This window comes from Peromyscus californicus, unplaced genomic scaffold, assembly GCF_007827085.1.
Source record: "Peromyscus californicus insignis strain IS unplaced genomic scaffold, ASM782708v3 Scaffold_13__1_contigs__length_99412109, whole genome shotgun sequence".
Taxonomy (NCBI): Eukaryota; Metazoa; Chordata; class Mammalia; order Rodentia; family Cricetidae; genus Peromyscus; species Peromyscus californicus.
In genome coordinates, this window is record NW_026294424.1 from 80,774,527 (window position 1) to 80,793,404 (window position 18,878).

At 34.2% G+C, this 18,878-nt stretch overlaps 1 protein-coding gene across 1 annotated transcript; it reads left to right on the forward strand.

Moving 5' to 3' along the window:
• Positions 1–505: 505 nt before the first annotated feature.
• Positions 506–17,046, forward strand: LOC128108786 (alpha-S2-casein-like A). Its single transcript, XM_052735827.1, has 10 exons — positions 506–556; positions 2,962–3,003; positions 3,776–3,802; positions 4,848–4,871; positions 4,964–5,008; positions 6,308–6,430; positions 9,910–9,933; positions 10,634–10,660; positions 12,489–12,614; positions 16,981–17,046. Exons 1-10 carry the CDS (start codon positions 506–508, stop codon positions 17,044–17,046), a joined length of 555 nt encoding a protein of 184 aa, XP_052591787.1.
• The last annotated feature ends 1,832 nt before the right edge of the window (positions 17,047–18,878 follow it).

Sequence of the window (18,878 nt, forward strand, 5' to 3'; positions counted from 1 at the left end):
TAGATGAAGATGGATAATACTCAGTAGCTTGTTTCAGCTTTACTTCTAGCCAGGGAAGAGCCAGGATATTCAGGATCCCTGACTCTCAGCCAGGGCTCATTTCCATCTACTACTTCTTTTTGTTAAGGAACAAGGCTTTATGCTTTAGTTCACCTAAAATCCAATTTCAAGAGGAGTTTCTGTTATATTTCATCCTTCTAATAATCATCCTTCACAAAACATCTACCTGTTGAGATTAGTTCTAGGAATTTATGATGTCTCTGAATAAACCAGGCACCTTTTAGCAAACGTGGCTTTAAGTATCTCCTGTTAGAGAAAAAAAGTTTCAAAATTAATTGTGATATTTCTACTTGTATTCATAAAATTCCCCAACATATCCTATTTTATTCATCTTCATTCCTTTTATCCATCACATGTATAATAATAGATAAATGATTATTTCATTATTTCGATGATAAAATTAATTATTCATTTTCTATACATGTTTCTACAGGACCAAGTAACCATGAAGTACTTCATCTTTACCTGCCTGGTGGCTGTTGCTCTGGCAAAACATGTAAGTGAACAGGGATACATGATGCTTCATTTTTGAATTATGAAAAGAATGAATCTTTTGCTATATGCAAAAGATGCGGGCAATGTCAACAATGAACAGAGACTCATCCTGTTACTCATCCTGTTGGAATCTATATCAGTGATAGCATTGATCTGACCTCATATGAGGTACAAGGGTGGGACAGTGGTGCTACAAAGTGTCAGCAATGAGAAGATGCAGATGTGTAGACAATAGAAGAAGAGCTGCTTCCATTCCAGAGCATGTTGTAATTTTAGTTAGAGCTATCTGGAGGAGCCACTTCTATGTGCAGTGTGTTCTCGAAGTATAAAGAAACTCCACCACCATAACTCATTACTTCCAGAACCAGTTGTCAATGAATTGACAGAATTTTGTCACTTTTGATTGAAAAATAGTTTAGAAATCATAATGACAAAATACACATGAGGACATGTAGAACTGGCAAATGGCTTAGTAGATAAAGCACTTGCCACACAAGCACAAAAATGGACTTTGGATTCCCTGGACCCATATAAAACCTCCAGTGGGCTGCCAATCTGGAATTCAAGCATTGGGAAAGCAAAGAACAAGCAGGCTTACTAGATCAGTCCACATCAGGGAACTCTGAATTCAGCAGAGAGATCTTGTCTCAGTGAATAAGGGAAGCTGATATCAGGTAAGATGCCTAACGTAAACCACAGGCACTCAGTTCACATATGAATGCATGCTACTGCCTGCACATGAGAATATGAACACACACACACACACACACACACACACACACACACACCCCATAAACATAACAGAAAAGGACTTTAATGAAAATAAATATTAGTAAGCTTGTATTTGAATGTAACTTATTTGCCAAAAAAAGTAAAAAGATAATGGCAATGATGATAATTATAATAATATTACAAATGCAGAGCACATAATAGATACTATATTTAAAATACTTTATTATCACAGTTTGTAGATCAGTCTACATATATAATAGTACCAATAATTTTAGTTTTTCAGCATTGTCTCTACCCTCATTCTGAACCTAAACTCGACTCTTTAGAATAAAGTTAATGTATACAGAAAAATAATAAGATGCTTTGGAAGTATCATACAGGATATTATACAGGATTCCTTACTTTTTATTATTAGTCTAAACAGTTTCTTTTAAATTAAAAAAAAAACTCATCCAGCTAAAAGTGCATCAGTGTAATCAGCAAATGATAGCTCAAGATCTTCAAAAGTGCTTATGTTAGAGTTGCTTTGCACTGATATTTCAGACTCAGATGACTTTTCAAGAGAGCCCTTTCACACTAAATTTGTCTAAGAAACTGTTTTTCTTTTATCTAAGTCATTTTTATTAATTTGTGTGTGTGTGTGTGTGTGTGTGTGTGTGTGTGTGTGTGTGTGTGTGTGTACATGTCACAATACCCATGAGGAAGTCAGAGGACAGCTTATAGGAACTAGAAAGCCGTTCTTGCCTTCCATGTGGTCCTGGGGATGTACTCAGGTTCTCATGCTTGGTGGCAAGTACCTATGCCAGCTGAGTTACTTCACTTGTCTCAGCTTTTGTTTTAAATTTCACTGCCATTATAAGCAGTAAAAAAGAGATATATTTTGCCATTTTCAATAAGCCATAGAAATTAAATTTATGTTTATTTTTATTTATATAGGTGATAAAGGATCAATCCATTGAGGTAAGGTATTTTGTTATGGAATACTAATTCTGGCACCTAATCGTAAATTATATGTCTTTGTTTATTAAGATTTTTATGGGCAGCAAGAATGCCCTATAAAGCCAGAGGAAAATTAAATTAATTGTCCATTGAAATAAAAAAATTATGGGGAAAATAAACCAAAATATACAACAGCATCAAATATACTTTCCTCATGCCGATTGTCTCATCGTTCAGTAATTCTGATGTCACACAACAGGAATCCCATTGTGCTGTGACTGATGACAGTAATTGGTTATATCTACTTTTAGAGTACCAAATGCAGGCACAGCTACACCTGCGTAGAGCTCCACTTGATGACTGTCTTCTTCCCGTGCTTCACTAACAGGTTCCACTTTGATGGCACCCAACAAATTGCTCTGCTCTCCTGCCATGATTTTACTTAAAAATCAAAAGAATATTTTGAGAAAAATTTTTCTTTCCCTCTTTGCTGCTGTCATCTCAAAACTCATTACGATGAAACTCTTGTATTCGACAGTCAGTGTTCATCCATACTTCTTTGGGTAGTACAGGTTAAAGAATTCATTAAGTAATCAAAATGCATTATCATTTTTTTTCCTAAGGAATCTGCAAGAATCGTCCACAGAGTAAGTCATAGTTTCTTAAATTAAATACATTTTCAAATATTTTTCAACTCGTATGGCTATAAAATTCATGTCATTTCTTTCTTTCCAGAACTATAAGCAGGACAATGATGCGTTCTTCCAAACGACTCAGGTAAAATGCGTTTATTAACGCCTGTGCTGCACACTTGGCCAAATGACTGCTATTTATTCAACTTTGAACTTCAGATGATCAATGTTTTTATAATCTTAGCCATGATGCAATAATGTGAGAAGATTCCACAAGGATATCTGCATCTCTTTTCAAAGCCACATTTTCAGTGGACCATTTTGATATAAACTCATAAGGTGGAGATAAGTTATTAGTATACTTCTTTCTAAGGAAAATGTGTTTTCTCTTATTTCATAAATAATATTGTAGGAGTAATGTGAGTAATTCTCTTTGTCAATGAGAAAACCACAAATAAAAATACATGAGGTACTGAAAGATTTTTATTCATCTTAACTATATTTGAATAACAATACTTATACTTGATATGAAATATTGCTACTATCCCACAGACCTTTCATGATATCCCTCCTTAAATAAGCCAGAAGGTGGCATCTATAGTCATTTGGACTATAATTTGACTCTAGCTGCATTAATTTTATCCCTTCACATTCCTCTATGTTCAATAACCCCATTTCCATACCTGTTAAACTGCATCTTTCCCATGTATTTTCCTGAATGTGGTTAATAGTCAGTGCCTATGAATCACGATTTAATGCTCTGTCTCTATCCTCTTTCTCATTTTGCATATTAGTAATACAGTAGGATATCAATATGGTATGAAGTTAAGGTAATTGCTGCTTCTTGAGGAATATTGTTGAGAAATCTGTCTTCATGTCACCAATTCTTTTGTTTCACTTTTACTTCATTTATCAAGGACTCTGCTAGCAGTTCATCCAGTGAGGTAAGTTATTATTTATTCTGTGTTATTTTGAGAAATAGTGACTTAGCCATAGTGTTCTTTACTAACGATATTTCCTAGGAGATAAACATATAAATATTCAATGGAAGGAAAGGCTCTCAAAGCTCCCATCATAGCTTAAATTGACTAAATTCATAAAATCATTATTTATTACACCCTGTTCTTTGCTGTACATGTGACTCCATGAGAAGTTGAATCAGGAACTAAATCTTTAATACAACACTATCATATTAAACATTGAGAACCATTTCAATAGAGTTAGAAGAAGGTTTGGGTGAGATATTATGTATGTTGCCAATACCTTCTATACCTTTGGTTGACCACAATGGAGACAGATTGAAGTATGCCTTTGAAGGGCTTGCAGTACTGTATTTGGTTATAATCTGGAGCCTAGTGACCTTGGATGATGCCTAAGCTCTTTACAGCCGATGTCTCAGAAAACATGTCTCAGCATTTCTCTAAATAATGTCTCAGTCTCAGACTGGGAGCTTCCTGTCCTATCTGTCACTGTGTGAAGACCCATGAGGTGTAGTTCACCTTACTTCCCAACAAACACGCTCCCTCCCCTACTCTTCTCTCATACATTTTCCAGGAAGGGACTCAGGGTCTAACTGGATAACTCTATAACTATGTAACCAAGGTTGGCCTTGAAGCCATAGTAGTCCTACTGCCTCAGTTTACAGAGTATGCTGGGATTACAAGCATGAGTTAACATCATGATAGGTCTTATTTGTTTATTTTGATCTCTTGTCTGTACTCCATGTCTAGAAATTTAAAAAATCTGAATAAAATAGTATTAATAAAGTCCTGAATTAAAATATATTCTAATTATGGTATTACTTTTGTAAAGGAAAAAGGAAACTTAAGGGAGTTCTGATGAATATTTAGCCTATTGAGTTCTTAAATGGCTTAATATCTTAGTCCTGGGTAGTTGGATAATGGCCCCTGACTTTCCACTAAAATCATGTATATTTAACTATTGGTATATCATTCAAGTAAAACTACTTCTTTTCATGTTTTGCTTTAGGAATCTGAGGAGAAAATCAGTGACGTAAGTAATTATAATTCAACTAAGTTAATAAGTTACTTTGATTAGCAGCATTTCTATCTGTATCTCTCTGATATGTATAATATTTTTAACAGAAAATTGTACAGTCTGAAGAAGAAAAGGTCAACCTAAATGAGCAGGTAAGTTTGTCGCGATCATTTCTTTCTGAGAAAATATTTAATATCAAATTCTGACAAAAACTGGTACCATATATGTGAATAATATCTTAAAATTGCAGAATTTTAACAAAACCCAGGCAATATAACTAAATTCAAAAGGATTTAAAAACTCAGAAAAATATTTTAACTGATTTCCTTGAGATATCTTTGTATTTTCTTAGTCATGTAATTAGTCAAAATGCTTCTCTTTAAGTCAACAAGAAAAGATAGATAATTTAACAGCAAGTGCTACTAAATGTTCTCATTCTGATGTACAGTGCAAGAAAGTATGGAAATCAGTCAAATTCCTTTCCAACTTTAACTCCTTGAGCAATTACTTAACTCCTCCATACTACATTTTCTTTAACCCAAAAACAAACCACTGACACCTCAGCTGTAGGTTTGAAAAGAATGTTAGAGGATAATTGCAAGCTACATAGTAGAAGTTTGAGAAAATAAACAAAAGGATAATAATCACTGATTTTATACATGTCAAAAAATCCATTCTAAGACTATCATAACAAAATAGTACATTGTACTATTAAAAACAAGGTAAAATAATCTACTTTAAAGAAATAGTTATACAATACTATTTTTCACACCATTATACCATTCTCATGTATGTGCCCATCTAACCTGACACCCAAACATATACATTAATGTTCTTCTGTACATCTACTCTGTTATTATCTGTGTGGACTGAAAATTCTCTGCAAATAAATGTGCTTTTTTAAAAAATATGGTTTCAACTTCAGCTAACACAATTATTTTAGGCAGCTAGCTACAGCCAAGTCAAAGTTGGATCATTCCAGGATAGGTATATAAGATAGGTACTATACATGCGAGTACATCCATCAGCTCACATGATTTCTCAAACAGTGATGCTGGAAGCCATTAAGAAGTTATCCTACAACAAAGTAAATATAAATATCACTATTTAAGAGTGCAGGCATCAAGCTTCTTGAGAGAAATGTGAATAAAAGAAACAGCAATGTCAGATATTCCTCGGACAACTCTCAACTTCTACATTTACATAATACTTTGCCCTTCACATAGAGTAAACACTTACGTCTGGAATCCTAACCTAATAATTCCTTCAATTCTAAAATTCACTTAATTCACTTTTACATTGTATTATATAATAAAATGTTGTCTGCTTAGTAGACCTTAGTAAACAAAATTATAGTTTTGATATTTATATAGATTTGATTTCATACAGATGCACTCTGACCCATAGGAAACAGTCACTCCATAAATACTGGTACATTTATTCCCTTCTAGAAAAAAATCAAGCAGTTTTCCCAGGACTTTTTCTGCCCCCAGTTTTGCCTGCCTGTTGCCCAACAGCAGACTGATGTGAACCAGTGGGCCCAGGGTCAGACCATCCGTAATATTCCCGACCAGGTGAGTGCTGCATTTTTGACTTGTGTTGTTTTGACTGTTACCTTCATTTGAAAAATAATTAACTAAAAGAAAATGTTCCAATCAATTTGAATATAGAAAGAAAAAAACAAAATTTTAATAATTTTTATGGAACATAAATCAAAATAAACCATATAGACAATTTACTATTTAAAAAGCATTATAAATAACTCAAAGAAAAAGCAAATTACATATAACTCTAATAAATGTGCATTTATGTGTGATTTGATGTGATTATGACAGCATGTCTGTGAAGCAGAAAATATTATCTTCATTTTCAGAAGCAATCTGAACTCTAAAGAAGTCCATCCAATTGTTAAAGTTCTATTTGCTGGGTCCATTTCAATAAGGGTTTCTGTCTTTGAAAAAAAGGAGAAACAAGTGTCTTGAAGGAAACAGTGCAGGAGTCAGGGTCTTATCTTTAGCTTGAGGTGTGAAGTCAGGTGTACAGGAGCCAGCTGCCGAACTGCCATAAGCAAGCCATGTGGTACATGACCTTGGGGGACATGATCGTCCTTCTCTGTGTTTCTTGTGAATTATTTTCCTTAAGTGTCTCCACAAGTTAAGAAGCCATCACTATCATTAGACTAAATAAGCTTCTGTATATTGTCTTGAACGCTAGAAGATTATGAAACATCTTAAATGTTAAAAATCTGTGCCGCTGAAATAGAAAGGCTTTGATATGTTATGATGTCCAGGAGAGGGCAGCATTGGCAAGCAAAGATTGCAGATTAGCTAGTAGATCACAGCTGTTAGCACAGTCAACTAGACATCTCCAACCCCAGAGCAGAACAATAACAAGTAGTTATTTAAAGTCCTTCTTACAATAGTCATATTTCATGATTTTGTTTTTAAGGATTTCATATATGAGTAATTAATTTGTATCATTCCATTCTACCTTCTCCCTCCCACTCCTCAAACTCATGGCCTTTTATTCTTTAATTAATTGTTCCATAAAAAGCATAGACATATATTTATGTAGATATGTAATCTCCTGGGATTGGCAACTTGATCAGGAGGTTTTTCCTGGAGAAGACTATTTCTCTCTCTCACACATCTAGAGGCAAAGCCCCATGAGAATCCCTGATCCATGTAGGCATGGCAATTGATGTTGCCATTTTTAAGGTCTTGGTTTTAGGCAGCCTTATTGTTAAGATTTCCTAGGTGCGGCTTCCCTGTCATATCTAGAGAACTATCTCACAGCAGATGGCCTGCTCCTCTGGCCCTGAGAGTATTTTTGCCCCCTCTCCCACCATGTTCCCTGAGCCTTGCATGTCAGGAGTTATGTTGTTATTTCAGTTGGGAAGGCACCTCACACTCTGTTGTTCTCCATATTTTGACCAGTTATTCTTTCTCTAATGATCTCTATTCCCTGCCAAAAAAAAAAAGTTATTTTGATGAGAGGTGAAAGCGACTCTCACCTGTGGGTGTAAGCACAGGTATTTAGAAAGCAGTTGGAAATTATGTAGGTCAGTCTCAAGCAGCCTAATTAATAACATCATCAAATAAAGAAGACTCTGTAGCAAGCAGGATGTGCCTGTCATCAAGTGCTCCTTCCTACTTCATGATGTTCCCTAGAACTATAAAGAGATATAACATAAAAACACACATTTTACTCCACATAGTTTTGACTTTGTTGGAGATTCTTGACCCTGCCTGGCAAACCCAGCATTTTATAAGCAAGGTTGGTGTCTCCAGTCCTAAGTTGTAAGGTCAACTTTTAAACCAGGATAGAATTTTGATAACAATAGTCTGAAATGTCCAGTGTTTAAACATGAAAGAAGAAAGGGTGACCAAAAAAGTGGAAAATATTAAGCAAAAGTCTAAGTCAAGTGGTAAGTAAAAACTACTTGTAAACAATCTCTTACAATGTGTGAGTGCCATTTGGATGATGTGAGACTCTAATAACTATATATTTTCCTTAAATCATTAGGATTTAACACTATAAAAGTTGTATATCAACATTATGAAGGCTTATTAAATTGCATACATAAAATGTCTGAGTGGTTTTGATGTAAATAAAAATGGTTATTCACATATAATATACCAATCCTATTTCACTACCTTTTACTAGATAGTTTATACTTAATATTTTATTTTATAAAGGGTAATAAATCCTATAACAATGCCAATCTTGATCCCAAATTGACATCTCCTTAGAAAATCACCATTGACCTCTGATACTTCATCTTTTCTACCTCCTTTAAGGCTGTGCCTTTGACATATACCATGGTGTTTTGGTGTAGAGAATTTAAAATTGCATATATATATATATATATATATATATATATATATATATATGCAACTTTAAAGAGAGGGTAATTTATGATGTTTTATAGGTAATGCATTGGTTTCTTATTTCTTGGGTCCCACTAGTCTTCTTATATAATAACAACTGTCTTCTTATATTTTTGTTTGGTATTTGGCTTTTTAAAAGCCATTTTGCTTGATTGGGGTAAATATCAGTTATAAGTAGGTGACAAATATACCACCACTTTGTCATGTTTTAATTCTTGAGCTATTTACATCAATAAGAAGTATTGCTCATTTCTTCTAGACTTAGAATCTAGATGATGCCTGCATCATATCATTATTTTCAACATTTATTATATAACCGAGTAAATAGTTCCTTAACTGTGAAATATATAAAAATACTAAAATATTATATCATAATTTTATCACATTTCCATAGACAGGACTCTACGATTTTAAATATGGCAATGCTATCATCTATAGCCATACCCCAAACAACTCTAAAATATAAGAAATATATTTAGAAAAGTATTTTTCCAAATGCAGAATCATTTGTATGCTACTATTACACTTGGCTATGAATTTTTTTTCCAAAAAAGCACCAATTAAAATAAGTCACCCCAAGAAAGGGATACTACTTGGCTGTCTGGGTAGGTCATATACTGAAACAGTTGTGTTTTTTATAGAAAAAAGAAGACAACATCCCTGAGTTAGGTTTTTTTCCCTGTGGGAAAAAAATTCAATACCACATTAGAATTCTTCATTAAAATTATTATTTTATGCATAAGGTTAGATGTGCAGAAGCATAAAATTTTTATGTAACAATTATAAAAATTTATATGGGATCAGAAGAAAGCAGTAACATTCAAATTTAGCAAAGAGATATTTACACAGTATTGGATCAGAACAAAAATAGTCAATACTAACTATCTCTTTAGTTGGCTGTGACTGAACCAAGTTGTGGCGTCCATCCACAGTGCTGTAAGCTGTGCTTCTCAAGTGTGGATCAAATTCTTACATCAGTGCTGATTTCAAAACCTACCTACTGATGTATACGCCACCTGCCAAAAGGCACCTGGAATGGCATCTAACAATTTACCTAGTTTTATTCCCTTGTATCTTACTTATGACAAGTGAGAGGGCACTATCATAAGTAATATTTTACAAAAAAAATAATTTACTGTATTATTTTTATTTCTTTTTCTAAGGAATCCATCAGCATCTTTGTGAAGGTGAGTCATAACAACCAAAATTACATAGACTTCTAAAGTTTAGCTTTTAATTTTATAGTTAATATTTAGACAAGTGTTATTGACTTAGCACGAAAGCCTGCAGGATTAAGTTGATGAACCAAATTATTTCCCACAAGAAATGAAGATCTTATTATTTAATGGTTTCAATAGTTATAAAACCCTAGCAGTTCTGAATGTATTGTTATTAGACTTTCTTAACTAAGAAAATATTTACCAACTTTTCTGAAATTATCTCTCATACAAATCGTATGTCAAGATCAGCCAAGAAACAGATATGAATATTTCATATGCAAATACTTATTTAGCATAATTGCAACAAGCAGGGTATTATTTAAAATGTTTTACTGTGCTTATAAAATTAAACACATGAATTTATCCATTTATTCAGAAAGCATATAAGTAAAAATCACTACCTCACCTAAAAGATTCTAGATATTAGAAACAAGAAAGTGAGTAAAATGGGCAGACTCAATTTATAGTGTATACTTGAATAAAGCAGTAAATGTATGTTCCTATTATTTGAGGAATTTAGACATAATTCATTCAGACAGTGAGCAAATCATCATGCTTGTGTTTATGGCGTATGGACTAGTCCTGCTATATCTAAGAATAAATTTGGCAAAGGAAAAAGAGTGTTCAATTCAGCATGTATGTTACATATTTGTTTGTTTTCTTTAAGGAAATCCTGAAGAAGATTATTGATATGGTAAGTTTTTTTAGTTTTATGCAGCCACATGTGACTTAAAATGTTTATAATATGAAGAATGAGCATGCTTGGAGATGTCATTTATTGTAAATTTTTAGTGACTTATTATTCAAAATCTTCCCCTTAATTGTCTATAATTCCGTCAATTAAAAATTTTAAATTATTTGTACTTGTATACGTTTGAATTTTCTGTTTTACATTGATTTTTTAAAGTTCTTTGTTGCTGTCACAGTGATGGTTGTGTTGGTATATGAACTTTCTTGTCAGGTGACAGTTTATAATTTTGAGTCATTACAAAGTTAACTATCTCTTACCTTCAGACTTTTACATACATTTTTATTTCTTAAGGATATTTCTAGCAATTCATCTTGTGAAGTAGATTACATTCTCTCATAAAACAAATAAATAACTAATTGATTTAAAAGATCACATTTTTTGCAGTTATAATTTCTAATACATTAAAAATTTCTCATCTTAATAATTATATCAAAATATATTATATAAATATTACTGATAATGAAAATTCCTGTTTATAATTCAAATAATATAACATATATAAGCATACATCTGTTATACTGTTACATCATTCAATCCCAGGAAAACATTTAAAAACAAAATATTTTGTATAAAAAAAGACAAGTAATTAAATTTTTATTTTTATTTTGATATGGATGTGTATGAAAATAATTATGGGTCTTTTTTTAAAACAATTACTTGAGAAATTATCTAATGATTGTAAAGTAGTTGGAAATCTCAGTATAGAACATCTTTTTATTTTAAATGATTTAGAGTAAGTACCCGCAGAGTAAAACTGCATCCCAGCTTCTCTCTAATAGGTTGACAGGACCTAATTTCTCAAATTAAGGTGTCCCAGTGATTAGTGTCAAACCACAGCAGATGATGTAACCATTTACTGAGTCTAAAGCCATGTGTGCCAATGGCGAACTGACACACGCTTTGTAGTCAGGAGAGGGACTCTCCAGTCCTGTTACCCTACTCTTTATGACACACTGTTTTTCATTACTTCATTCCTGCTGCCTACCTTATCTTTAACCGAAAACAAACATAGGAATAAACTAGAAACTGTAAAGATTTTTGTAATACATGTACACTGTATCGTACAATGCTGGAGAAGCAGAAATTATTTCCTCATATTCTACCACTCTATCAGTAACATATCACAACCATAAACCCACCATGCACTCATTCACTGGAATTAAAATAAAACTTTCCATTCATAAGAACTAGGACTCCCAGCTGTATTTATCCTCTGGACTTACCCCTTGTAAAGTCAACTCAGCAAGGTTTAAAGATCTTGAGCGGAACTATACATAAAAATATACGACACAGGCTAGTCTGAAAGCTCTGAAGATATTCGATAAGGTAACTCTGCAGTGGAAGTGATGTTAAGAGAGATTAAGCAACCAGATCAGAGACAGAGATTCCAGAGAGTAAGTCATGACAAATCATTCTGAGCCTCTCTGACTGTAATGGTCAGACATGTTTATAAACTATATGTGGAGAAAATTATCAGGCTTATCAAAATATTCTTACTTCCTTCTGACACACAAATTTCCCTTTTAATCTTATAAATTTTTCTGTCTGTGTATAAATTAACAAGATTGCTTCAATTCAATAGTACGTTCTGTAACATAAAAATGGTTATGCTGATTTTGATACTAGAAAAATTTTTGTCTAGAGGAATCTTGAAATAATTTAGAAAGTGTCTAAGTAGCTGAAGTTAGAATTCACTAGCTTCTCTTCCTCTCTGTTTTGAAGCTTAGAGGAGAGTAACTTAAGTGGTTTTTGATATTTTTATTTCTTTCAGGTTAAGAGCAACCAAATTCAGCAGTTCAACATCCCTCAATTTCCCCAGGCTGTTCATCAACAGCAGGTGCCTGTAACCTACTGGAACACCAATAAGTATTACACCAACCCATATGCTCCGTATGTGGTATGTGTGCCCTGTGAAATATGATTAAATATAATACTAGCATATCAATAATATAATCAAATATAATATAAAATATAATTGTTGGCTTTGTGAGAAAAGTTATGTAATAAGATGAAATAAAATATGTTTTACATAGAAATAAAAGTTTAAGATGTCAAGGACATTTAAAAATCATATTATTTAATTGAAGTACTTGGAATTGTATCAAGAATAGTAATGGTTTGTGACAATTACCAATAACAAAGAATTGCATTGATATTGTATTTAATCTCCTACATAGAGCACACTCCAGGAAAATTAAAGATCAAGCAGCGGACAAAATTCATCCATTTTATTTGTATTATTTTTAACTGTATGTGTGCTTGTGTCCCTGTGTGGGCATGTGCATGTGAGCACAAGTGCCCACAATGGGTAGAGCTACAGGATCTCCCTAGAACTGGATCTATAGGCAGTTATGAACTGCCCAGCATGGCTCCTGGAGTTCTTGGCAAGAAAAGTATGAACTCTTACTTGCTGAGCCATCTCCATAAGTTCCAGCTTTTGAGAATTAATAACCTCTTGATTACTTGATTATATTACTATAGTATAATAAATATACTATATTATATTTTTGAGGTAGAAACATTGAGTATTATTAATTTAAAAAAAAGAATAGAAAGGTTAAAGGAGCAGAGTAGATGAGAAGCTGTACTCAGTGGTTCTACCTTCATCCCCATAATAAATGCCTTTGGATTGGGATGTTTTCCTCCACTAACATGCAGAGTAAATAGTGGAGCACGAAACAAAATTTTGTATAAATATTAGTGACTTGGCATTAAAATCCTTAGCTATGAGTCCCATATGTGACATTTATCTGCAGCATGCTTCCAACTTTTGCTTTTTTGAATGATGTTTCTGGGCATGAAGCAATCATTAGATGAGCTCAGTATGGAAAGTAAAACTCATACTTTAGGTTCAATGTCAGATGCTTAGAGACTATACAAGATACTTTAGGTGAAATGCAGACATCCTTAGGGAGTTAAAATGTGTTGTACTGACTTCTCCTTTCAGAGACACTGCTAAGATGATTAGCTACTGCATCCTAGCCATAGGTAATACATTTGGCCTAGACACTGAGCAACACTTTTAGCAACATTTGCAGTTTTTCATGCAACAGTAGAAGAAAAACTCACACTTCAACCCTTTATCAAAACTTCATTGAAATATTTTAAGTTTTGCTCTAAATTCTTGATGTGCCACTCAGTTGCCTGTGTAACTTGGATGTACATACTAAATTTTTTTATACCCATGCTAGTTATGGGTACTAAAAAATAAATAACACAAAAATTCCTTGGTGGAACAGAGTTGATTCAACCAGGACAAATAACATCGAGCAGAAATTGTCAAAAGCATCATTTATTGGTGGAAGTAGTTAAAAGGGAGGTTTGTTTTGTGGTGTAACTTACAAGTAAAGGGATAGGTTACAGGGTCAGGAAAGCTGTAACGCAGTCCATCAGTGTTCTCTGGAGAACTCTGCTCGATCTACCTCCAGCATCCGGGATCCAAGAGAGCCCGCGCATCCGGATTGGGGGTCATAAGGGCTCCTCTCTTGGCCCTGCCTCATAGGCGTAACAGTTACTGGAAGCCCCAATGGGGGTGGTACTTCCAGGGCAAAGCTGGAACAGCTATCCACTACAAGCATTAGTGGCCATATTGGTACATTGGTACTTGATATTTTTGTTTTACATTTCACACAAAATGTCTTACTTGCAGAAGATATATCTGTCTAGCTTTTTGTATAGAAGGATGGGTGGGTAGATATGAAGGTTTATTTCTATGTATTTTCTTTCTTTAAAATTTTAAGTCACCTAGTGGTGGGTCTAGGTGTATAAATATTTCTCAATTATTGGAAAAATTACATAGAATACTATTTATAAAATGTATTGGAGAATTTAGTCCCTAAGTATAATTTAGACAATAATTATCAATAGCTACTATGTCCACATTAGTATGTCATTACTATGTCATCAACTAGTGTTAATTATGAAGAATTATATCTGGCCACTCTGTAAGTTTGAATGCTTGTATAGATCATATATTTATGCATATTATATATTTTGGTAATACATATTTTTGATAATCCATTATTTTCTCTTTGTTCATAGGTTTGAGTAGAAAATTGATTTCTGCTTAGTTTCCCCATCCATCACATTATCTCCTACTATCAACATTCCCTAAGATGCTTCTTGAAAAGACAACAATATTGAGCCAAAGAAAGAGAGAATGGGATATTTTCTGTGTTGTTTATGATCTTCTTTGTGTATTGTATTGGATATGCCAGTTTTGGATTATGGAACCACATTAACTGTATTGCTTAACTGAGGTCTTTTCAGTACTAATTCTGAGATAAGAACCAGATTCTCTCTTATCAAAGCATTAAAATTTTAAATGCATTTTACTGTGTGATCTTTTCACTCAGATTCATCATACATTTAGACCAAGCTACTTTTTTTTTTCATTTTTATTTATTAAGAAATTTTTCACTCACTCCACATACCATCCACAGATCCCCCCTCCTCCATCCTCTTACCCCCCAGCCCTCTTTCCCAAGCCACCCCACATCCTCACATCCCCCAAATCGAGGTCTCCCATGGGGAGTCAGCAGAGCCCAGCATACTGAGCCTAGGCAGGTCCAGGCCCCTTCCCACTGCACCAAGGCTGTACAAGGTGCCACACCACAGGCACCGGATTCCCAGAAGCCTGCCCACAAACCAGGGACATATCACGATCCCCCTGCCCTGGTGCCCCTCAAACAGTTCGAGCCAAACAAACATATTCCATATCCCGAGGGCCTAGTCCAGTCCCATGTGGGCTCCACAGCCACCAGTCCACAGTTCATGGGCTTCCACTAGTGTGGCCGGAGACCAAGCTACTCTTACTAGAACAACCAGATCTATAAAAATAAAAGTTAAACAATCATGGAAAGTACTGAAATATTTGTTTTAATTTGAGGCCATTAGTTCCAAGTAGTTCTCTCATACCTTGGAATGCTTACAGATTTATTGGCTTTAACATTTCTGTGTTTTTACCAGTAAGCACCAATTGTTAAATTTTTCCCTCCTTCTTTATCTATACATACCACCTCACCCCCAAAATTCTATCAGAGTTCTCACTAAGCCATACTCAGGATTTGAGCAGATAATAAACCTGTAGAAGGCAGTCAGTCTCTAAGAACTGACACATTTAAAGAAATTCTATCAAGACTTTAGACTATTCTTAGCAGAGTTGAGTGTCTAAGATATGTTGAACAACTTAGTAGATGTTTTACAGCAAAATCAAAGACACCATTTCATCATGTTCACATTTTAACCACGGAAAGAAAATAACAAAGAGGAAAAAGAGCTGGAGGTGATATGTTACATGGCGGTGACTTCACCAAGGAAGACTAAAACAGAACAATGGGGGGCTCTTTTAGAAAGGGTAGGCAAGTAAAATACTTATAGAAGCTGGAAGAACTTTGAGCAGTGAAGTGTCAATTGTCTGAAGGATCTAGAAGAAAATGACTCTAACAAAAGAAATGATAAAAGCAAATTCCTACACCAAGTACATGAATGCAGTACATGAAACATGCTGAGCACATTGTGAGAACATCAGAGGATGGAAAGTACTTAATAAAAATGCGCCAGTGAGGCAGAGGTATAAGTTATCATGGCCTTGAACCTTGCATTAATCAGTTGATTTGAAGTGGTAAATCATTAAGACTCATTTTCAGAAGAAAGTCGTTACACAATATATGTTTTGGAAAGGTGGAAAGCAGGAGGCTATTGTCCAATTACTTAATGATTCCTCTATCACATTTACTTGTTTCTGTTTCCCTTTGCCTCATCTGGACTTTATCGAAGATCATTTTTGCATCTTATTTAATAGTGTACATTGCCTTTCTACCACTCAATTGAAAAATTCCTGGCCCCATAAATTCATAAAACATACTTCTACCACTGTCTAACCCAGGCCCTAAATTGAAAAGCAAAAAAAAAAAAAGTCTTCCAACAATACAACCATTGCTCTACCCATTTGTGTTTCTGAAATTTTCCTGAGCAATCAAAAATGTTTAGAAAATGTTTCCTTACTAGAGCTAAAACTAACTTCCATCTCACTCTTTTCTAAAACAGTTAACAGCCTTGCCCTTCTCACAATTTCATAAGCTCTAATTGCCTCAGTCTCAGAAAGTAATCTTTTTCTCTTTCAGAAAGACTACCAAAACTATCCAGCATAAATCACAGTAGACTCCCAGTCTGACTTCGCCATAGCAAAGGCTGAGCATACAGATTAACCCTCACCCAATGGGCTGATACATCACATCCATATTCTCTTTCTCTCCTTTCAGGCTGCACTAAAGCTAGTCCTCTTAACAGAAAAGATGATGTTAAATGGAATAGAGTATGATACCTAAACTTACTATGCAACTATTATGTGTAGTATTGTTAACACACATTGATTCAATCACTGTCATTAACAAGCATGCCATGGAGGAAACTGTAGTTGTGTCCAGGGAATTACTGTGAGGGTATGGTGATATTTTATTTGTACTGAAATGTGATTTTATTTGTATGCTAATAAATAAAGTTGCCTGGGGGTCAGAGCTAATAGTAAGCCGTAGTGGAGCTGGGCGTTCATGGTGCATGCCTTTAATCCCAGCACTTGGTAGGCAGAGCTAGGTAGATCTCTGTGTGGTCAAGGATACAGCCAGCATTGGAGACACACGCCTTTAATCTCAATACCAACCATAGAAGACCTGGAGGTCTGTACAAACAGGCAGTAATGAGGCAGTCATGTGGTTGGGTTTACAACCAATGAGAAGGCAGAACAGAAAATCTATATAAAGACAAACACATAGGAAGTAGGTCTCTCTTGGCTGAAGAGGATCACTGAAGCAGGAAGGGTAAGGCTCTTAGCTCTGACCTCTTGGGCTTTTATTTTTACATTGGCTCTGTGTTTCTTATTTAAAAGACAGTTACTTCTACATGAGGGTGATCATTTGATTAAAGTATTACATCTTAGTAATTCTCCCAGTTTTCTTTCCTTGATTGCATCCTCAATATATGTTGCACTGACCATTTTTTTTCCATAGTACAAGGTCTTTCAGGGGTAGCACATCAGCTCTTGACTTTGTGAATATGCATATTTTTCCATTATTTTTCCAGTCCAAGAATTTTCATCATCTACAATCTGATAATATCCAAATCTTTACTTAAAATCCAGAGTTTCTAACATCTTCATTTTACCTCTTAAATAGTTACCTTTATATTTCTCAAATTAAAATAAATCAATTGAATGACTCTTTACTTAAACTTCTCTTACATAAACTGCTTCCTTATAAATTCATTTCATTGAAAACTTTCATATTTATATTATAACAAAATGAAACATGAATATATTATTTAATGAATTTATTTGTTTGTAATAAAACAGACTTGGAGGGTTTGGACTTCATTCTAGGTCCAGACTCCAGCTTTGTCATTGGTATAGGTGGGAATTAAAATTTTTCCACTAATTAAAGTAGTTTAAAAATAAAACTGAAGTTAAAATAAAATCTTGGCAAATATTGACTCTGTGGAACCATTCTTTTAAAATCACAATTGCTCTTTGTCAAGTATTTGTCTCTAAATGAAACACTTTTTTTAAAAATTTTTGAAGCATGGAATTGGTTTTACCAATTATCAAGATAAAAACTCTTTGCTTTATTGCAAAATATTAAGACTTGTTTTGCCTGTAATTCAGTCTCCTGAAACCATCTGTTTATGGAAAATGAACTCTCAAACAATACCAAAAAGATGATGCTTTGTGTTGGTTGCCCATGCTTTTTTCTGGCTATCAAGCATTATCATCACATCTCCTGTAGTACTGAATTTCAAAGACAGAATATCAGGACACTAGAAAGGGGTTATGAGAACAAATAAGGCCCAGAACTAAGGAGTAAGGTGATGGTAAAATAAACATGATATGAAAACAAAATGGGAAATAATGAAAGCTATTAGTTCAAATATGAATGGAGATGGGAGTAGGGGAAAAGAAAGTTTGAATGTGGGTTAAGCAAAACTAGTGATGTATGAAAAACACCTACAGAAGCCTATTAACTCTGCAAGCAAAGCTTTAAAATATAAGTAGACAGGAGTTTTAACACTAGCACCTGTGTGGACAATGCTTCCACGTGAAGATTTGAATTATTAAATTAAAATCCTAGTGCCGGTTTCTGGGATACCTCCCTATGAGTTATTGGTCAGG

Coding starts and splice junctions, on each gene's coding strand:
- LOC128108786 (XM_052735827.1), top strand. CDS start 506: ATGAAGTACTTCATCTTTACCTGCCTGGTGGCTGTTGCTCTGGCAAAA. Junction 4,872..4,963: donor CTGAGGAGAAAATCAGTGAC/GTAAGTAATTAT, acceptor TATTTTTAACAG/AAAATTGTACAGTCTGAAGA. Junction 5,009..6,307: donor AGGTCAACCTAAATGAGCAG/GTAAGTTTGTCG, acceptor ATTCCCTTCTAG/AAAAAAATCAAGCAGTTTTC.